Source organism: Galeopterus variegatus, unplaced genomic scaffold (genome assembly GCF_000696425.1).
Source record: "Galeopterus variegatus unplaced genomic scaffold, G_variegatus-3.0.2 Scaffold780, whole genome shotgun sequence".
NCBI lineage: Eukaryota > Metazoa > Chordata > Mammalia > Dermoptera > Cynocephalidae > Galeopterus > Galeopterus variegatus.
Window position 1 is genome coordinate 175,491 of NW_007726891.1, and position 20,988 is coordinate 196,478.

Here is a 20,988-nt window from a genome sequence, read left to right on the forward strand (position 1 = left end):
CTCCATGGAAAATGGTATGGAGATTCCTCAAACAGTTGCAGGTAGATCTGCCATATGACCCAGCTATCCTACTGCTGGGAATATATCCAAAGGAATGGAAATCATCAAGTCGAAGGTATACTTGTTTCCCAATGTTCATTGCAGCACTCTTCACAATAGCCAAGAGCTGGAATCAACCCAAATGTCCATCATTGGATGAGTGGATATGGAAAATGTGGTATATCTACACAATGGAATACTACTCAGCTATAAAAACGAATGAAATACTGCCATTTGCAACAACATGGATGGACCTTGAGAGAATAATATTGAGTGAAACGAGTCAGGCAGAGAAAAAGAAATACCACATGTTCTCACTCATTGGTGGGAGCTAAAAAATAAACAAATTAATTCACCCACATACACACACAAAAAAAACCGGGGCGGGGGGGGAAGAAGATATAACAACTATACCTTTTTGAAGTTGTTACAACAAGCAAACAAGCAAACGGAAAGGACATTCTTGGGGGGGAGGGGAGAGAGGGAGGAGGGAGGGAGGTGTCGGTGATGGGCCATAATAATCATATACATTGTATATTGACAAAATAAAAATTAAATGAAAAAAAAAAAAAGAATTTCCTTCCTTTTTAAGGCTGAATAGTATTCCATTGTATGTATATATCACATTTTGCTTATCCATTCATTCCTCAATGGACATTTGGGTTACTTCTACCTCTTTGCTATTGTGAATAGTGCTGCTGTGAACATGGTTGTGCAAATCTCTCTTTGAGATCCTGCTTTCTTTTGGATATATACCCAGAAGCTGGATGATACGGTAGTTGTATTTTTAATTTTTTGAAGAACCTCCATTCTGTTTCCCATAGCAGCTGCACCACTTTGTACCCACCGACAATGCACAAGAGTTCTGATTTCTCCATATCTTCACCAACACTTGTTATTTTCTGTGTTTGATAGCCACCACCCTAATGGGTGTGATGTGGTATCTCACTGTGGTTTTTTTGTTTGTTTGTTGTTTGTTTTGCATTTCTCTGATGATTAGTGATGTTGAGTATCTTTTCATATGCACATTGGCCATTTGTATATCATCTTTGGAGGAATGCCTATGCAAGTCTTTTGCCCATTTTTAAGTTGGGTTTTTTGATTTTTTTGTTGTTGCATATCTATCCTATGTTAATCATATTGAGCACTGGGTTCTGTATTAGGTGCTAAGGATAATGATGATCCCCACATGGTCCCACTTTCTAGGAGCTAACAACCTCCCCAGGAACTTGGACACTGATGTAATTAATTACAGGTGAGGTGAAAACCACATATCATCTGTCCCCTTCCAAATTTGCAAAGATCTAAAAAACTGACAACACATGCTATTGGTGAGGCTATAGAAAATGGGCACTCTCTCACCTTTCTGATGAGAATGTAAAATGACAGAAATACTATGGAAGGAATTTAGCAATATCTAGCAAAAATACAGATTCATTTTACCCTTTTGACCCAGATTAGGGAGGAGCACAGAGGCCCAAGCTGGATTCCATACACTTGGGATGGTGTTTGTAGCTGGGGGATAGGGTGAGATCACCAAGGAAGTGACTAGAAAAGGGGAGGAGCAGGCACCGAGCCCTGGCATCTTCTGACATACAGAGGTCAGGGAAATGAGGATGAATCAGCTAAGGAGACAGAGAGAAGTCAGTGATGTGGGAAGAACGCCAGGACCGCGAGTGTCGGGAAAGCCACGCAAGGGCCAAGGATGTCGAGGAAGATGGAGTGAGTGGTTGTGCCAAGCGCAGGTGACGGGTGGAGAAAGGGGAGGATGGAGAACTGGCCCCTGGATCTGGACGCCAGGAGGTCACTGATGGCTGTGATGAGCACATTTTAGGTACAGTGAAGAGGGCAAAAGCCGACTGGGCTACAGAGGGGATGTGAACACCTCTTTCGAGTTTTGCTATAAAGAACAGGTAAGAACAATGTGGTAGCTGGAGGGGGAAATGGAGTGAAAACAAAGTTTTAGTTTTGTTTTAAGCATGGGAGAAATAACAGCATGTTAGTATATTGACAGGCCAGATCCAGTTGAGTAGGGAAAATATAGAAGAAAGAGCACCGGGCAGTGATGTTCTTGAGAGGGGACGGAGGGGTCGGTCTCAGACAGGAGTGCCCAAAGGCCCATCCTCAGAACCCGCAGAAACAGCAGACCCTACAAGAACAGCTAGGTATGGCATGGCAGAGGTGGGAGCACTCTTTGGATTTCTCCAGTCTCTCCCTGAGAGGGAAGAAGTATGAATTAGCCATTGCGACGAGTGGGAGGGTAAATGGTACAGGGAGACACAGGATAACTGAGGGCAGCATTCGGCGGACACGGGAGGTCAGTGATCACAATTTCCACAAATTGTACTGCATGGTGCTGTGTGTGTTTTCCCAGTTGCACAGGAGGCTAGGCGAAGGCTGAGTTCACTTGGGATATAAGCAGGACCTGGGAAAAGGGAGTTCCCTGTCAGAACCTGAGCCATGTGGCACTGAGCTTAGCAGTTGAGTAGTGGGCAACGAGGCCCACTGCAATCCCATGCTTGGTGGAACTGTTGCCTGCAGTATTGGGGAAGACAGGCCACATATAATCCAGGTAGGGTGACATGAGAGACACTAACAGTAACCCCCCAAGAGGTAGCATAGTGCAATGGCTACACGTAAGGAAGCTGGAGTCTGTGTTCAAATCCAGGCTTCTCCATCTACTGCCTGGAGGACCTGGGCAGATCCCTTAAACGTAAAATTTGAGTCATCCCAGTACTTCTCCCCAGGGTTGTACTGAGGAGTAAGTGACATATTGCATGCACAGTTCTTAGCCCACTAGCAGACACAGAGACACTGCTCTGTACAGGTCTTGTTGTTGCTGCTTGGCTGATTAAACGGCTTAAAACAGTCTGGGGATTCCGCAAACCCAGCAATGCAGGGAGACTCTGTATGGGAGCTGACAAGCCCTTTCTCCTCCTGTCTCACTTCCTCTCCTTCTCCAGCCACCAAAACACTACAGCCTGACACTGCACGTCCCCATCACAGATGGGAAAGGACGTTTCCCATTGGCCACAGATGGAGACAAGCTACAGTGAGATGAACGCTTTGGCTGCTACCATGGCAACCAGCAATGGCCAGACTTCAATTAGGAGAAGGAATAAAAAGCATCCAATTAGAAGAAAATAGGATCAAGTCACTTCTTGTTTAGGAATGCCCAGGGCTGAGGAGCCGCTTCATTGGAGGAGGCTGGGTTTGGAAAAGCTTTCTGCTCTGTCGTTCAACATCCACCATGCTTGCCAAACCCTCAAGTCACCATCCCCACCTGTGGGATCCAGCAAAGGGACAACACAGAGGGGCTGACTGACGTGTGTGGGCTTCAGAGATGGACCCACTTGGGTTCGAATATGGCTTCTGCCACTTTCTGCCATGTGGCCTTAAGAAAGTCCTTTCACTTGCCTGTGCCTCAGTTTCCTCACTAGTATGTAGTACCTATTTTATCAGATTGGAGTGAGGATTAATAGAGATGATGCCTATAAAGAGCTTAGCTCAGTGCCTGCCACATAAATTGCATCCTACGGACATTAGCTATTACATTATTGTCAACAGTGACAACTACGTAAATGGCAGTGATGTTATGTACACCGGCTACGGAGGAAAGAGATGGGAATTGATAGCCAGTGAGCACTTAGCGCATGCAGGCACTTCATTGCTCTACATCCTTGCTACACAAAGTGTGGTCCTCAGACAAGCAGCATTGGCATCATCTGGGAGCTTGACAGAAATGCAGAATCTCAGGCCCTGCCCCAGACTTGCTGAATCAGAATCTGCATTTTAACTGGAGCTTCAGGTAACACGTGTGTGTGTGTGTGTGTGTGTGTGTGTGTGTCTGTGTGTGTGTGTGTGTGTCTGTGTGTGTGTGTGTGTGTTCAAATCTGAGAAACACTGCTTTAGCACCTAATTTAATCCTAAGAGGACCACCTGAAGATGCAGGGTTTTATAGATAAGGAACTGAGAGTAACGATTAAAGATTTTTAGATGACAAGACTGGGAAGGGCAAGCCACGTAACTCAGCCTCTGACCTGATATTCCAGGGATGTGGCCTCACAAGTACATGTCAGAGAACAGTTTTATAGCACAAGCAGATCCAGGCAAGGATAGAGAGCAATAAGGTTCCCCACTCTGGACAAAGGTCTATGGTTCACATCAGGAAAAAGGAGACCAGCCCACCGAGGAGAAGGGACTACCCCATCCCAGCTTCCAGACATGTTTGCAGGGAGAGGCTCAGAGAGGCGCCCACCTCCCTTTTCTCTCCTTTGCATGAGCTCCATGTTTTCCTCTGTCACGTCAATTTTAACCATTCAGCTTTCATCACAATATGTTCATGCATCAGCCATCAAAGGTGGCTCTTTGGCTATTTGGTTCCCCACTAGATCCACAGCACCCAACACAGGGGTGGGCACATAACGGGCTCCCAATGAAGATCTGAGTGAGTGGATCTCCCTTCTAGGTGTAATGCACACGTCTGGGCTCCTTGTGCCCACTATTGAGTTATCATCAAAATACTCTTACATCTGAACAGTATAAAGATTAACAAAGCCCTTTACTTCTTTTAATTTGTTTGTATATCACAAGCCCGAGTTAGCTATAAATTCCCTTTTTATAAATGAGAAAGGTGAACAACATTTGTCTGCACTTGGGTCTGCCTGTTTCTAAGGGTATGGCTTCCTTGGGACACAAATGTCCCAAGACCTACTTCATCTCCAATCCTGACTCCTGCCAATGCAGTGGGGAGGAGGAAGTGAGAGGAGCTCTTTCCAGGGAAGGGACTAGAAAGGCCCCATTCAACGAGAACCTACTGTGTGTCAGACACTTGGGTAGGTGTTTTACATGCACTACCTCATTTAGTCTTTATAACCACTCTTCTAGTGGGCATGAGGGAGGCATTGTCATTTGCATATTATGGATGAGAAAAGAGAGCAACAGAGATTTCAGTAATTTGCCCAAGGTCACCCAGCTACATAGCAAGTGGTAAAGGTGAGATGTGAATGCCTGTCTGTTCTCATTATTTTGTGCTTCTTGTTTAATCTCTAATGCTGTACAGTGAAGCTGTGGTATATGGCTAGAATCTTCTAGGTTCTGGCAGTTTAAAATGCACTTTCAGGTCTATTACTCTTCCTTTCATGAAAAAGATCTCCCCCCATCCCCAGTAAGTCTGAGCATGCCATTCACCTGTGGAAGTATGTCTGCCTAGAACCCACGATGAGCTTGACCAGTAACACAATGTGTCTCCTTCAAGCCTTCTCCCCAAAGCTCAGGGTGGACAAATCCCCAGGAGGATAGAAAGCCAGACAAACAGACAGATAGACACGGCCCTCACCAGGCACTCCTCCAGATGGCTCTTGTCGGTGGTACAGACATCGATTCTTAAGGTCTTCTGGTGAAGGGCTGGATAGGACATGGATACCCAGAATACTTCATTGAACACGAGGGTATCTGAGGCATCTAGGGGCCGGGTCCGGAATAGGCAGGTGACGCTTTCGGAACAAGGAAGGATAGCCACACGAATGTTCCTAGAGAGAGACAGAACCACAGGAGGGCTTGGGTCAGCCCAGGTCTGGGGCTAATGTGTTGGACTAAATAGTTGCTGAAACCCCAAGAAAACAACAGTAGAGGAGAGTTTGCAAAATTTCTCAAGTCATTATGCAGGTATTTGTGAAGAATGCAGAAAGGGCCTGTAAGGACAACACATTGCTCTCCTTTCCCCTGAATCCCCAAATCCTTAGAATCTCAAAGCATGTGCCTGAGGCCATCAGTGTACAAATGTCAGCGTGCAGAAGGATCAGCAGTAGCGCTGAGGAATCCGGGGAATCAGGCCCCTCATACACTGGGAGGCAAAATGCTACAACCCCTGTGGAGGGGAATTTGACAATTTTAACAAAACTGCAGGTGCATTTAGCCCCTTTGACCCAGACCCATCACTCCTAGGCACCATCCCACAGACACCCTTGTACAAGTACCAATGAGATATGGAGGTTATTCATCCTGGCCCTGCTTGGGCGGAAGACTGAAAACAACCCAAGTGTCCAATCTTATCTTTGGAGTCTGCCTTCCTGTCTTCTTTCCTTCTTCTCACATGTCCTACCCCATATGCTGGCTGGGTGCAGACCACAGAAGTATAAGCTCCTGTTGCTGTTCTCAAGATTTTATGGTCTAGTTACAGGATAAAACATGCAGGCAGATGAATATAATAAAACGTAAACCCAGGCTACAATGGGAAAGCCAACATGTGGACAGTGCAGGTATATCTGCCATCCTGTCACCTCAAGGTGACCCCCAGTCACACCCTTCCAAGAGAAGCACGGTGACTAGCTGGGACTCTTGAAAATGGAAGACCTGTCTCTTTTTGCATAGAATATTTGAGCTTAGAGAAGATAAAATGAAATGTGACTATCCCTTCCTCCTGAGGCTCAAAGTCCAGGAGGGCAGGGTCCGTGAAGGATCTGCTCACTACACCATGCTTAGAGCTGGCACGTGGTAGGTACTCAGGACATAATGGTAAAGGAATCAGAACAGTCTAGAGTTCTCTCTATAGTTGGTGAGCTTGCCATTGTGCCTGCATCCACAGGAACAGTACTGACATTTTGCATCATGGTCATATGCCTCAAATACCCACAGTGAGTTTACAGATGGAGCAGGACAGAGCAGGATGGTGTTCCCTGGGATGACCGCAGAGGGTAAGAGGGCAATGTACACCGTCCAGTTACATACTCACACTTTCTGGTCTTGTCGCAGCAACAGAGCAGAAAGGTTATTCAGCTGGATTATTAATATTGCAAATTGCTTATTCTTTTCATCATACCTGAAATGAAAAGGGGCATATGGAGCACCCGTTAATAACACCTTTATTTCTCTCTCTCTCTCTTTGTTAATAATCACAAGACACACTGTTGGCCGCTCTAGGGATTGTGGTGGGTTGGAGAGCACAGGACCAGTGCTTTGCTGCCACGCAGGGATGTAGGTCCAGAGCTGCTGGTTGTCTGGATTTTTAAAGAGAAGCCAGAAATTTGTGTGCAATTTCCTGATATTGAAATGTTGGCCATGAGTTCCTATTAAAAAAAATATTGAGGTCATCCCCCAGCAGGAGAAAGCAACAACAAAAGTGTATATCTACCAAATCTGGGCCGCAGCCCCCAGTGGACAACTTGGGTCCAGATCATTGAAACTCAGATGGGGATGAAAAGGCAAAGACCAACAAACACACTGAGAGGCAGGCAGCCTTGGTCCCAGTCCTGGCTCTGCCATCAGCCAGCTCAGTGAGTTGGGGCAAGTTATAAGAACTTTCAAAACCTCATTTTTCTCATCTCTAAAATGGGGAAGACAGGGGAAAGAGATGACACCCTTCAGTTAGGACCCCACAATGGCCAGCAGGTGCTGCTGCTTCTGCCTTCCTCCCTTGGCAGCCATGAAGGTCAATGCCGGTAAAATGCTGCTGATGAAGGGGTCTAGCACAGACCGTTCCCTCTGTCCTCATCTTCCGTCACTTACTTCAGGGCAACCTGAACCCGGGTCGCACCCTCTGTTTCCGATTCATCACTGTCAAACGCAGCGGCTTCTGAAATGCCTAGTCTGAAAGACAACAGGGGAAAGGGAGTCAGGTGTCCCTGCAGCAATCTGGGAACAAAGTCATTCTGCAGGAACAGGGTTCTTTCTGGGAGGCTGTGGTTGGATCCCCCACTTGGAAAGTTCGGGTCTGCTCTGCCTCCCTGTGGACCTCAGCTTCCCATTTGCTCCGGACCCTTCTCTTGAATGGGCTTCCCTTTCTCTAGTGCTTGCTCCCCTTGCTGAACAACTTTAAATGGCTACCACAGAACCAGCACTCCCCCAGATCTGAAGCATCTCCAGCCCCAGGAGAAGCTGTGCTGTCTGCATCTTCAGCTCAGCCCCAAACAGGGCTGCCGGGGAAGTGGTGTCACCCGAAGAGCCCTCCTGGGGCCCCTCCCGCACACCTGTGGGGCAAAGCCCAGGCCATCCCACAGGCCTGCTGGGCTCTGCGTTCAGAGACAGGTGGCACTCAGAGACCCACCTCTGCATGGAAGCCTCGTACACACCACTGTCCCCAGCCACCGACTCATCCGACACTGCAGCCGAGACACAGGCCACTTTCAGGCCACACCCCTGGGCCATATTCACAGCTGGAGGTGGAGGGGCAGAAAAGGAAGGATGGTAAGGCAGGTTCAGAAACCAGGAGAGTGTCTTTGCAACACACAATTTTGATCTACCCTCTGCCATAAGACAGTCCTGCCAAATTCCAACCACCTCTGAAATCTAAAGCAAGATCCTGCTTTGCTTTAAGATTGAAGGAGTTGCCTAAGATTTTTTGTTCAACATCCCAGGCTGTGGAGTCAACTGCCTGGGTTCAAATCCTGGCTCCGCCACTTACTGCTTTCTGACCTTGGGACACTGATTTAAACCCCTTTGAGCTCTAGATCCTCATTTGTAAAATGGGGGTAATAATACCTACTTTATAGGGCTGTTGGGAGGGTTCCATGAGACATTATAGGGGAAGTCCTTAGTATAGCAATCACAGCAGGGACAGTGCCATACAAAATTCATTACCACTAGCCTTACTGCACTACTGTTTCCACCACTATGGTGATGCCTTCTAGATCCATCCGTATATACCTGTGCCAAAATACAGCCACCGAACTCTCAGGAGGAGCACGGGAAATATTTAAGCACCTGCTCTCCCACTCAGCCTATCCACTCCTCCTCACCCTACCCTTAACAGAGCTCCCTGAAAGTCTCTGACCTGGGGCTCATAACCGGGCACTCAGCACACGTTGCATTTTCCTTCCTTGCCCAAGTAATGAGCACCTATGGTGTGCCGGGCCCATTGCCAGGTTCAGGGCTACAAAGATGAGTAAGACAGCTTCTGCTCTCTGCACAGCAGGGAAGGTCACATTCAGATCTGCAGCCCCATGGCCAACAGTTCTGAGCACCCGTTGTGTGCCCGCACTGGGGCCAGACCAGAGAAGGACGGGGCTTGCAATGGAGGTGCACAGAGAGGAGTGTAGCAGGCTGGGGAGAGGGGTGAGTAAGGCGGCAAGCCTGGGAGACTGGCTGCAAGTGCTGGCGATGGAAAGCCCAGCAGCCATTGCATTCAGCATTCTCAGCCTATGTCCCATGCCCACCCGCTGAGCCTGCAGAGACCTCCTGCCTACAGACCCACGCATCTCCACCCTCCACGAAACCACTTAAGGAGATTAATTCGTCTGCTGACTGAACAGCGGCACTAATCGCATAACCTGCTTAGCGTCTGAGCTCTGCTTGGCATCGCTGGCTGCGGGGGAGGCTTCTGGAGATAGCATGAAGGAAATGCTGTCCTGAGACCTGTGCATGCCCGTCCCATGTGCTGTCTCTGGCCCTCAAGCCCCGGGGACACTGTGGGCAAGGGGAGATAGGGAGGTGGGTCACTTCCCAGGGGTCTGAGCATCCCGACTCAGCCAAATGCCCTACCAGAGACATTTTTCTTGAGCCTCATTAGAGATGCCACCTGCACCCCTCCTCTCCAGGGAACAATTTTCTGAAGTTTGCCACCTGCTGTAGTTGGACGCTTGTTTTTATTTTTGTTTGAGAATACTCAGCAAGACTCCCTTCCTGACGAGGGAACCCCTGGGATCTCTCAGCTTTTCTTCTAAGGAAACCGCTGGCACTACAGAGCCTTTAGTTAATAGGAGTCTCCATTCTCCCCCCTTGCTCCCACTGGCCCTTGCACACAAATGGACAATTCTGGGCACAGCAGCGGCACTCCTGCCTGTTCCTAGAGCCATGAGGCTGAAATGGGTCCTGCTGCTTCTTTTTGGCCTCACAAGAAGCCAGTAGGACAAGCACTTTGCAGTCAGAGCTGAGCACATAGAGAATGTGGGTTTTGGGCAGGTGATCCTGGTGCCAGTCCTGATCCAGCCACTTCACTGCTGTGAGACTAACCTCAGACAAGTCTTTGAACCTCACTATGCCTCACTTCATTTATCTGTAAGACGGTGATAGAAATAGCACCTACTGCACAGTCATTGTGAGACTTGAATGAGTAATATGTTTAAGGGTACCTGAATCCTATACACCTGGACTCAATAAATCAGAGCTATTATTGTTGGAGGGGGGGCAGGGGGCGGCCAGGAAGCACTAGGAATGTCACGTGAATGTCACACTGAGCTGCTTCTTATCCTGGGGCAGGGAGAGCAGGGCATGAAAATAAAGGCGTTGGGTTCTGGGGTCAGAAAGACCCAGGTTCTAATCTTTGCTTCCTCACTTGTTGGCTGGGTGACCTAATGCAAGAGACATCACCTCTCTGAACCTCTGATTCTTTAGCTGTGAAACGGCAGAATAGAAGCAACCTATTTCACCATATAAAACACAGTGCCCAACACATACTACATCCCCAATAAATGTTAACTGTTACTATTTATTATAGGGTTGCTGCTAAAGAGTTCTCCTAATAAATCTTAGCTGTCACTGTCAGCTATTTTGAAGAATCTCAGTCACACCAAAATGTTCACCCATGCAGAATGGGAATAGGATCAATCATTCTCTGGCTTCAGTCACATGGGTCCCTGCTGCAATTAGGATAAAATCCAAACTCCTTACCACAGCTCACTGGGCCTTACATGATCAGGACTCTGCCTAATTCTCCAGTTTTGTTGGTGACCCCCCGACCTCTGACTCATGGCTTCCTCACCCCTCTTTTAGTCCCTTGCTCTGGCCTCAGAGATTTAACTATTGCTTTTCCAAAGGCTGGGTCCTTCGCACCACTCAAGCCTCTACTCAGTGTCACCTTCCTTCACAATCCGATCTGAACTGGCAGTCCCACCTCCCACCTGAAGGCTCTATCACATTCTCTGTTTTATTTTCTTCACAGTGCTTTTGTCTGGTTGCATGTTTATTGCCTGTGCCTCTATTTGAACATAAATTTCATGATTATAGCGGCCTTGTCTCCATCACCGTACCTGAGTGACTAACCCAGAGCTTGGCACACGGCATGACTGTTGCATGAATGAAAGAAGGAATGAACGAATCCATGTACGTCCATTAGCATAGGACCTGGCGTATAGTTGTAGTAGGTACTAAATATCTGTTCAATGAATGAGTCTACCCTTAGCACAGGACTGAGAACATACTGAGTTAATAAATATCTCCTGATTGAATAAATAAATAAATCTGCCATCTAAAGACCTGGCACATGAAAAGCAGTCAGTAAATGCTGACCATAAATATCACTGGGGGTCCTGAGCACAAAGCCTCTCTTGCCCTCCTCCTGGGTCCCATCCTCTGGATGTGGTGCTCTCTACCTTGGCCCAACTGCTTGCCCTCTGTACCCGGTTCCTCTAGCCGGTATCTCTCCCGGGCACTGCTGCCAAGGCTCAGTTCGCAAAGAGTGGCACTCAGCTCCGGGTCTTCAAACTCCAGGGGGTTCAGAAAGGCATCTCCAGCCAGGAGGGGGTCAGCGATGAGAGGGGAGCAAGGGGGGGATGGGGAGGAGAGAGAAGAGCGTGGAGACAGGGAGGTCATAGACTTTGGGGTGCCAGAAAGGGAGTGCAGGGCCTGTAGGCGGCCACTTCTCTCTGCCTTCTGGTTCTTGGCCACCTCGTCCTCGTGGATGGTGGTGATGCAGCCTGAGGGCCGGAAGCCCGTGGCCCCTTCCAGGAGCAGGAACTCCACCTTGCTCTGCAGCTCCGAGTCCAGCTGCTCGAATGGGTCATAGTAGAGGTCAGTGAAGCTGGCTGAGGTGGAGGAATCCAGGCTGGAGGCGGCCAGGGAGCCCCGGCTGGACGTGAGGGATCCGGGGCTGCTGCCTGAGGACAGGGACTGCATGCTGCTTGAGAGACTGGGGTACAGGGAGAACATGGACAGTGAAGACATACAGAGCACAGTGGGCCACCTGGGACTTTCTGCTGAGCTCTGGAAAGCACCACGGCACTGAGAATACATGATCTCACCAGACCCGCTTGACAGTCTCCAGGTCAGGCCATCCACCCCCACCAAACTGAAGAGAAAACAGGCACCCTGAGGTGGCCACATAACCAGAAGTGGCAGAGCTGGAATTCGAACCCAAGTTAGCTGCTTTGAAAGTCCACCTTTTCCTCTACATCTATGGAGGTTTCCCAAACCTCCATTGGCCACTTTGCATTTCAAAATGTTATTAAGCTCCAGCAGCGCACTGCTGCCCACCAAGGCTCAGGCCTGAGGCTTCCTCTCTCTGTGTTGTAAAAGTGTGTTGGTAGGTATAAGAGATGTGTCTTAAGACATACTAACACCTGACGAGGGCCTTCTCCTCTGTGTTAGTCCCCCGCCCCCGGACACAACAGACCAACCCCACGTCTGCTAGACTAATCATTGCTGTGCTTCTAAACATCCACACTCAAGCTCCAGAGGGCAAGTGAAGAATGGAGCCTGGGCTGGGCCACCTGGGGACACCGGCCATCCTCAGGGGAGCAGTCACCCCGCTGCCCACCACTCACCTTTTCAGCTGGGAGTGCAGAGTTGCTAGCTGCCGCGTGGCTTCCTCCAGTTCTCTCACCAGCTGGTTCCTCTTACTGTTTAACTTTAACCTGAAGGGAGAGAAGGTATAAGGGAGATGCCCCACAGAATCCAGCCCTCCCCATCCCCTTCCCCAAAAGGAAGGACAGGCATGTACTTTTATAGGTGTACACACAGACCAACATACACGAGAACTTTCTGAAAGCATTTTAATCTGGTGTTTGGGGAAATACAGTCTCCACATATACTATAATCCTATAGTAATTGCTAGATTACTCACCTACTATACATCAGGCACTGTGCTAGGAACCGTATGACATTGCCTTAATTCGGCCACACAAAAGCTGTATGGTCAGAATGATTTTTACCACTTTACATACGAGGAAGTTGAAGTTCCTAAGAGTTAAATAATTTACTTAAACCTATAGAGTTAGTGGCAGAATTAGGATTACACCCAACCATCCCTTCCTTCCTCTTTTCCTTCCCTCCTCAACTAATATTTACTGAGCACCTACTTCACACCAGACCCTGTCCTTGGCACTGGAGATGAAGTAGTGAGCAAAACAGAACTTGTTTATAGAGTTCACGTTCTACTGGGGAGGGGAGGGGAGGGGAGAACAGATATTCAAGAAATACTCAAATATCTAATTAACAGTGTGTGACAAGGCCCATGAGGAAAAAGTACAGAATGGGAGAAAAGGACACAAAAGGAGGGACCCAACTTGGACTGGCAGGTGAGCCTCTTGGAGCAAGTGACTTTGTGGCTGAGACTGCAGGTGCTTGCCCACACCTGCACCCTGCTCAGCCCCTGGGCCAGGCTGCACCACCTTCCCAGCCTCCCTTGTAGCTGGGTGGGCAGGGCGTATGACTGAGTTCTGGACAATGGGATGGAGCCGAAGCCATGTGCATCAGGCGGAAGTGGCTGAGAGAAGGGATGGGTCTCCTCACTGTCTCTTGGAAAGACTCCTGTGGTCTCAGAAGGAACATGCCACAGATGGCAAGAGCCTGGGTTCCTGATGGCCACGTGGAAGGCTGCCTGTTAACCAGGAATACCCAATTAGACATGATATGAGCAAGAAATAAAGTACTATGTTAAGCCACAGAGATCTTGGGGGCTGTTTCTTGTAGCAGCTATACTCCCAACTAGTAAAGAAATTTAAGCCGATACAATAGACAGACAGGAGCTGGTTAGGAAAATTGCAGGAGGAGAGAATATCTTAAGCAGTAGACGGAGTAGAGACTTTTTCATTTTGAGGTCACATGGTTGCTGTGAGGAGAATGGGCAGGAGGGTGAAGACTCAGTCAGGGAAGGTGGCTGCAATGGTGTTACAGACAGTGTGGACTCAGTGCTGCTAGAGGAGACAGAGAAAGTGCATGGGCTGCATGAGGTGGCGAGGCCAAGTCAGTAAATGAGGAAGAGTATAAACAACTGAATGGGTCTGTAGATGGCATTTGCTGAGATGGGAAGGCTGAGGGCAAGAGAAGAGTTCTATTATGGATTGTGGATATAAACGCTGAACACGTGCGCTGTTGGCAAGGCGGGAGACACCATCATATGGATCACCACATGAATGAGACCACCATCTGATTTGGGCTGATTTCCATCTCCCCAAAATACCTAAGTTAAAGTCCTAGCCCCCGGTACCTCAGAATACTTGTAGACAGGGCTTTTAAGAAGAGATTAAGGTAAAATGAAGTCATTAGGGTAGACTCTAATCCACTATGACTGGTGTCCTTATAACAGGAGATTAGGACACAGGCACAGAGGGAAGACCATGTGAAGACAGAGGGAGAAGGTGGTCATCTATGAGCCAGGGAGAGAGGACTCTGAAGAAATCAGCCCTATCAACACCTTGATCTTAGACTTATAGCTTCCAAAAATGTGGGATGATAAATTTCTGTTGCTCAAGCCATCTGATCTGTGGTGCTCTGTTATGGCCTCCCTAGCAGACTAATACACCATCTTCAGGTAAAATATAGAGGGGAAAACAAGGGAAGGCTGAGGACCAAATTCTGAGCCTATACAAAATTCCAAGGTTGAATGGACTAGCAACAGTCAGCAAAGGAGCTGGAGAGAGTGGGACCAGAGAGCTGGGAGAAGAGGCTGGTGAATGTGATGGAGTGTCATGGAACTGGGAGCAAAGATCTGCACCCAAGCATGCCCGATGCTAAAGACCAATTCAGTAGCCACCTTCCTGGAGGCAAAATCCTTGTGTTGGAAGAGACCTCTGGATACAGGCCCATATCTCAGTCCCCAGCTTCTCCTGAAATTTTCCAGGGAGTATGCTGGCCCCTGGAATGTCTATCTGGGACAGAGAAGGGGCCCCATCAAGCCAGCCTCAAGACTTGGGCTGCTCTCATATATCCACTAGATAAGCATTTCTCAGCTTGTGGCTCAGAGACCACCTGCAATAGAAAAGGGAGAGCGCTTAATAAAATGCACATTCCTGGGTCCTGCTTGGACCTGCTGAATCAGAAAGCCTGGCTGCAGGGCCCAGGAATCTGTCTTTTTATTAAGCCTCCCAGTGATTTTTAGGCACACAAGGTTTGTGAGCTGCTTTGCTGATGGGAGACTGCAAAGAGGCAGAGGCTGTGTCTTGCTCACCCAGCACAATGTTCACAACATGGACGTGCTCAATGTGTGCTAAGTGGACAACTTTTTCCCCAGACGAAATGGACAAAGTACATTTGCTCTGCTGAAATCCCTGGATGTCAGCTCTCCCATGGACAGGTGTGTTCTAGTATTGGTCCCTTTCCCCTTATCCCCTTATGCCATCCTGTTTGAGAAGGGCAGACTGACCCATTGCTCCTTGGACTGGGAAATGCACCCAGAGCACAGCTAATCCAGCCAGGGCCTGGGAGAAAGGGCTCATTTTCATGGAAAAACCAAACCATGCCATCCCTCCACCAACATGCCCAGGCCTCCAACACATGCCCTGCAATGAAGACCGCAGCTTGCTCCTGATACAACTGCAGAGTGTTGAGGGATGAGCAGGGCTTGTTACTGGGTAACTGAACCTGTGAAATTACAGAAAAGACAACTGGGGCAGCGGGCAGAGTGGCCTTGGCATGGTTCTTGGCCAGCTCAATTCCTAGTGCTGATTTTCCAGAGCCCTGCATGGGGCTGGCAGAGGTGGGCAGCAGCCTGGCAGATGGAGCCTGTAATGAACAAAATCCTTGACTCTCAATGGAATGGATAAGGCTGTGGAATCTCTTGATGCTCCACAGAGCAAAGCCCAGACAGGGCATGAGGTCTGGGGTCAAGAAGCAGCTGGAGCTCACCATTTCTACCTCATTTTCCTCTTCTCTGTGGGAGAAAAGCCACAGAAGAGTGCTCTGGGAGTAAATGCAGTCTCTGCTGGAGCCTGAGAGATTATTGAGGGAACTGGGAGTGGGCTGCCTTGACTTCCTGAGCATGGTGGGGACAGGTGCCGGCAGCAACATGCAGGTGCCGAGGCCTCCTCCCAGTGGCGTTGGGCTCAGCAGCCCAGATGGCATGTGTGTGATGCCTGGCACATGCTGGGAGGCCAAGGACACGTCAAGCATGGAAGCAGGCAGAGGATCCAGAAAGTGGGGCTGGAATCCCCACAAGCTGTAGCTCAGCACCTGGAGTGCCGGTTAAAAATGCAAGAGCTTGGGATGCATCTTGAGCCTGAAGAATGGAATTGGTCCCTGGGGTGGGGTCAGGGAGCCCATGCTATGACAAGGATCCTGTGTGACTGCACGCCAGTTCTGGGGAGTGGTGGGGAGGGGCTGCGGGAAGGCAGGGGGAAGCAGGAGCTAGGATGAGGGATGCTGGGATGCCTGTAACTCTGATTGACTTGTGACTGGGGTTTGGCAGGTTCCTGTGGTCTGCCTTTCCTGGATGTGTCTATGCCTGTCCTCTAAGGCACTTTGAATGGGAGAGGCTGCTGTGTGAAGATGGGGAGCATAATCACCCTGTTTTGAGAGAAACGGAGACACTAAAAAATAAAGACACACATACACACACATATGAGAAATAAAGACAGAGAAAGAGACCTAGAGAAAAGGAAAACAGAAGACCACAGTCGGAGAGAGAACAAGGTCAAGCAAACATGGAGCTGGAAGCAAACGCTGTAGCTAAAGACAAAGCCAACAGGGTGGCTTTCTCCTTTCTCCTGCAGGAGGCTCACAGCCATCAGCACTGTCCCAACCCTTCCTGTGGGCTCCCTCCTCAGACCCCTTTTAGGGCACACACAGCTTCCATACTACTGCATATCCCCCAGAGCACTCTGCCCTCCAGGACCTCCAAGTTGCCAGCTGCAGAGGAGTGGAGATTCTGGCCTCACTGGACTTGCTGTTCCAGGGGAGCCATGGGACCTTTGAAAGATAGAGTGGAAGGCGGTGATGGAAGGCCTTTGAGTGGGCAGCAGCCTGAAGAGCCAGCATACCGCGGGGCTTCTAAGCCCAGCTCTGTCACTCGGTAATGCCGGGTGAGCCTCAATTTCCTCACGTGTAAAATGGGGATTAACCTCAGGGTTACTGGAAGGTTTAGATGAGATGCTATAGGTTACAGGGTCTGGCACATAAGGGTGGCTTTCACATGTAGTATATCTTAGGGATCTCTAAGAGAACCTCTAATCCTAGTTTTAAGAAAACAAAATTTTTATAGGGAAAAGCCTTAATTCACAATCTGGTCCAATCACCTGCCACTGGACTACACAGGAATTCAGCATAATTACCCTGTTTTTTTCCCTGTGAGGCACCAAAGCACACATTGGTCAATGACTTGCTCAAGGCCAGCAGGCAGAAATGGTGTCTCTTTTAACCCCAGAAGGAGTAAGGCTGCCATGATTCTGTTCTCTCCAGCTGCTGGCTGCGAGGAAGATGAACAGCTGAGGGTTTCCCAGTGGCAGTTACAGAGTCTGGGAACAAGTGAGGGGTCCAGAGGCCGGAAGATGCGTGTAGAGGCCCAGTAAGGTCTGCTCAGGCTGGCTAACCATTTATTCTTTCAACTAACACTAAAGGCACGAGGACATATAAACACAGGCCTGTCCCCAGGGTGCACAGTCCTAGGGAAAGCAGGACAGAGAGTCTTAGTGCTGAAGAAGACATCTAGCAGGTGCTTCCAAGGGCTGCAAAACACCAATTACTCAAGTTCAATCTTTCTCCTTCTCCCACCTACCTGGTGGTGGTTCAGGGCTAATCAGCCATTCCTGCCAGCAGAGTATGGAGGAGAGGAAATGGATACACTTTGGACATCCCCATTGTTAGTAGTTCTGATAAAGCACTTGGTGGGGACAGCTTCCCATCAATGACCAGTCAAGGGACTCCTTGAAGCCACGAGAGGCTAGGCAGAGGCTGGTCAACTTGACCCATCCTGCACCGTGCCATGTGCAAATGGGGCTTACTCAATTGCTGGGTGGTATTGCAAGCTGGGTGCCTTAGAGCTCGCAGGCTCCCTGAGAGACCCATCATGAGGTGACACAGAGAGAGCATATATAGGCACCTAGGACTCCCAGGATGCTTCGACTGGGACACAAGCATGTTTACCTGCCTTACAAACTGGGCTTCTGCCTCTGGTTTCACTGGAAAAAGGAATTCCCTTGCTTATGGGGACGGACACACACACACACACACACACACACACACACACACACACACACACACACAGTTTGAAAATCTTTAGCTTCAATTCTCAGCTCTTTAAGGGCAGGGAACCTTGCTCAATAAAGTTGGCTGCCAAAAAAAGTGAAAATAACTAGATTAGATTTAAAGGTCATGGAGCAGGGACCATGTCTTATTAATTTCTGAAGCTCCCAAGTTGCCTTGCACAAATAATATGTGCAGCAAAACGTTTTCTGAATGAATGAATAAACCCCAGCTGATGGACAGAATGAATGAATGAACGTGAAGCTGGGGATTGTAGGACCTGTGAACACGGTGTCACATTCTGTGCAATGCAGGTGTAGAGGCTGGTGGGAACACTTGAGAAAATAAAGGCAAGGTTTGTTATAAGGTCTAGAGAATGTGAACCAGTGGCTTTCGGGTTATATCAAGCCCACAGATGAGGCTGACTCATAATATTTCTTAAAAATTTGGATCAGTTGCCAATATTTAAAAGAATAAACAGTTTTCTTTTTTGAAACATGAGGACCTCTGGTGGCCTGGGGCTCGCACTCCCACTTGCTGGAGAGGGGAGAGAACACCCACTTTTAGATAAGTGGGGTCTGTGTGCTCTGGTCTGATGCATTCTGCCACCAGGTGGGCCTCTAGCATTTCTGTTTTCTGCTTGGCCCCATAAGCATGCCAGTTTGCAATCCCCATCTATACCACTAATTTCCAAACTGCCAATGCAACCCCTTAGCATGTGGCAAAATCAATTTAGTGGGTCATGAACAGCACGAAAAGAAATGCAGTAGAAGAAAGAAAACATCAGAAGAGCATGTATTATTTTGTGAAACTTGTGTATACTAGGTCACAATATAAAGTGTGAGTCACTGTCACAAAGTTGGACTGTTCTACATTATACAAGGGTACTTCAAAAAATTCATGGAAAAATTGAATTAAAGGATAATATGAATCCTTCCATGAACTTTTTGAAGACCCCATTGTATATAGTTATGTGACTTTAGTTAAAAGACATCTCTGAAAACATATACTCAAGCAGATTTCGGTAACGTGATTGACAGTGTAAAGTGCCAGAGTAGCTGATCTTCTCCTGATTAGGTGCTTTGGAAAGCTGTGACATCTCTAAACTGAGTGTGCTCAGAGTGGAGCCTCCAGGGTGCCCCCCTCGCCCTTTCTCCCTGCAGAGGCCTGAAGGACAGACTGGTAGTGAGGAGAGGGTCCTATGCACCCCTGGCCCCAGCCCCACCTCTCTGTGAGCGCCTTGCTCTGGGTGTCCCGGGCTGCTTGCAGGTCCTTCTCCAGCCGCTTCCGGGCCATCTCCAGCTGCTCCACTTCACTCTGGGTCCACTTCCGGGGACTGATGAAGCGCATCTCCTTCAGCAGCTCCTCCTTCTCATTGATGAGGATCAGTCGGTCCCTCTCAGAGTCTAGGACTCCAGGCCAGGCCTCCCTGTCGAGCTTGGCCAGCTGGATCTTCAGGTTAGCAATCCTGGGGGTCAAGAAGGTGAGCATGACTGGCGTGCCATTGGCATTGTGGCAACAGAGAAACAGACTGCATCCCCAAGATTATAAGGTACGAGGAGCCATAACATCCTTAGAGCAACCTTTGACAGCTACCGTCTTCCTTTTGATCAGCATGTCATCTCAAGGAACATATTTTTACCTAACAAACACATGTGGGTGCCTACCATATGCCAACAATGAAGAAGCCTCTGCAGGGATGGGGTACAGACATGCACAACAAGGTCCTTGCCCTGAAGGACACTACGCCTGGTACAATAGAGACCCAGATTCGTTATAAGGCAGTAACCTCTTACTACTAGCTGTGTGACTTCGGGCAAGTTGCTCATATCTCTGAAGGGAATAACAAAAGCTCCTTCCTCACTGGGTTGTGTTTAAAAGTTTTATAACATAATCTGCAAACCCTCAAAGCATAGTATTTGGTACATAGTAAGCCCCCAATAAATGTTTCCGTTGCTACTGTTGATAGTACCTGGTGTGATCACGTATTAGGTGTGTAACACTGGGCAAACTCCTTGGGGCTTGAAGATAAGAATACAATGATTCATCCTTCAGAATGGTTATGAAAATCAGCAGTAAGTGCTCAGAGTGTCTGGCACATAACAGGCACTGAATCAATGGCAGTCACAGACCACAAGGACTACAATTACTGACCATGTGTTCTCAGTGCAGAGAGTGGTGGTGGCACTGTGTAACCAGCAGTGGATTTGGGGCCAGAGGCCTTAAGTTGGAGTCCTTGGCAGAAGGGACCATTTATTTCTTAAATCGTTTTGGTATCACAAGCTTAAAGCACAGTAACTGCTATACCACAGAAACTTAACAAATGTTAAAGGAAGGAGCTGGTAGTCCTATCCCTAACTTCTCTAAAACTCAGTATCTTTATCTGTAAGATAGGGGTAATAATGATACCTACAGGGTGGGTTATGAGGACCAGATGACAACATAGCATTAAGAGATTTTTATATATTGCCAAGTGTTATACAGACTTTAGGTATCATTATCACTGGGTCAAGATAAGATTTACAGTATAACTAGGGTATTGCTACAAATATCTAAAAACAATCATGACATGAGTTTTTAGGACTTAGCCACTGCAAAGTGCTTTCAGCTATTATGTCCTATCCTTACCCCATCCCTAAAGGGTGGATAAGCTAGGAATTGTTAACCTCCTTGGACAGATGCCCAAGGAGGATATGGCTCACCTAAGACTTTAAATCATACACATGGCCAACACTCGTTGAGAGCCCAGGCCTCTGGATTCCCAGTTTGATCTTACGTGCAAACAATGGGACCAAACTCTTAGTTTATCAAAACACTGCTGGAGACAAGATTCCCCATGAC

The 20,988-nt window shown here is 48.3% G+C and overlaps 1 protein-coding gene across 2 annotated transcripts in view; it reads right to left on the minus strand.

The window, feature by feature from the left end:
• Positions 1-20,988, minus strand: part of WWC1 (WW and C2 domain containing 1) — an 83,169-nt gene that overhangs the window by 26,561 nt on the left and 35,620 nt on the right. For both annotated transcript variants that reach the window (XM_008572402.1, XM_008572403.1), the window contains 7 exons: positions 19,373-19,615; positions 12,516-12,605; positions 11,346-11,881; positions 8,084-8,192; positions 7,546-7,626; positions 6,773-6,859; positions 5,378-5,570 (listed from right to left, as the gene is read on the minus strand). In XM_008572402.1, the coding sequence (XP_008570624.1) occupies positions 5,378-5,570; positions 6,773-6,859; positions 7,546-7,626; positions 8,084-8,192; positions 11,346-11,881; positions 12,516-12,605; positions 19,373-19,615 (1,339 nt within the window). The remainder of the gene's footprint in view (positions 1-5,377; positions 5,571-6,772; positions 6,860-7,545; positions 7,627-8,083; positions 8,193-11,345; positions 11,882-12,515; positions 12,606-19,372; positions 19,616-20,988) is intronic.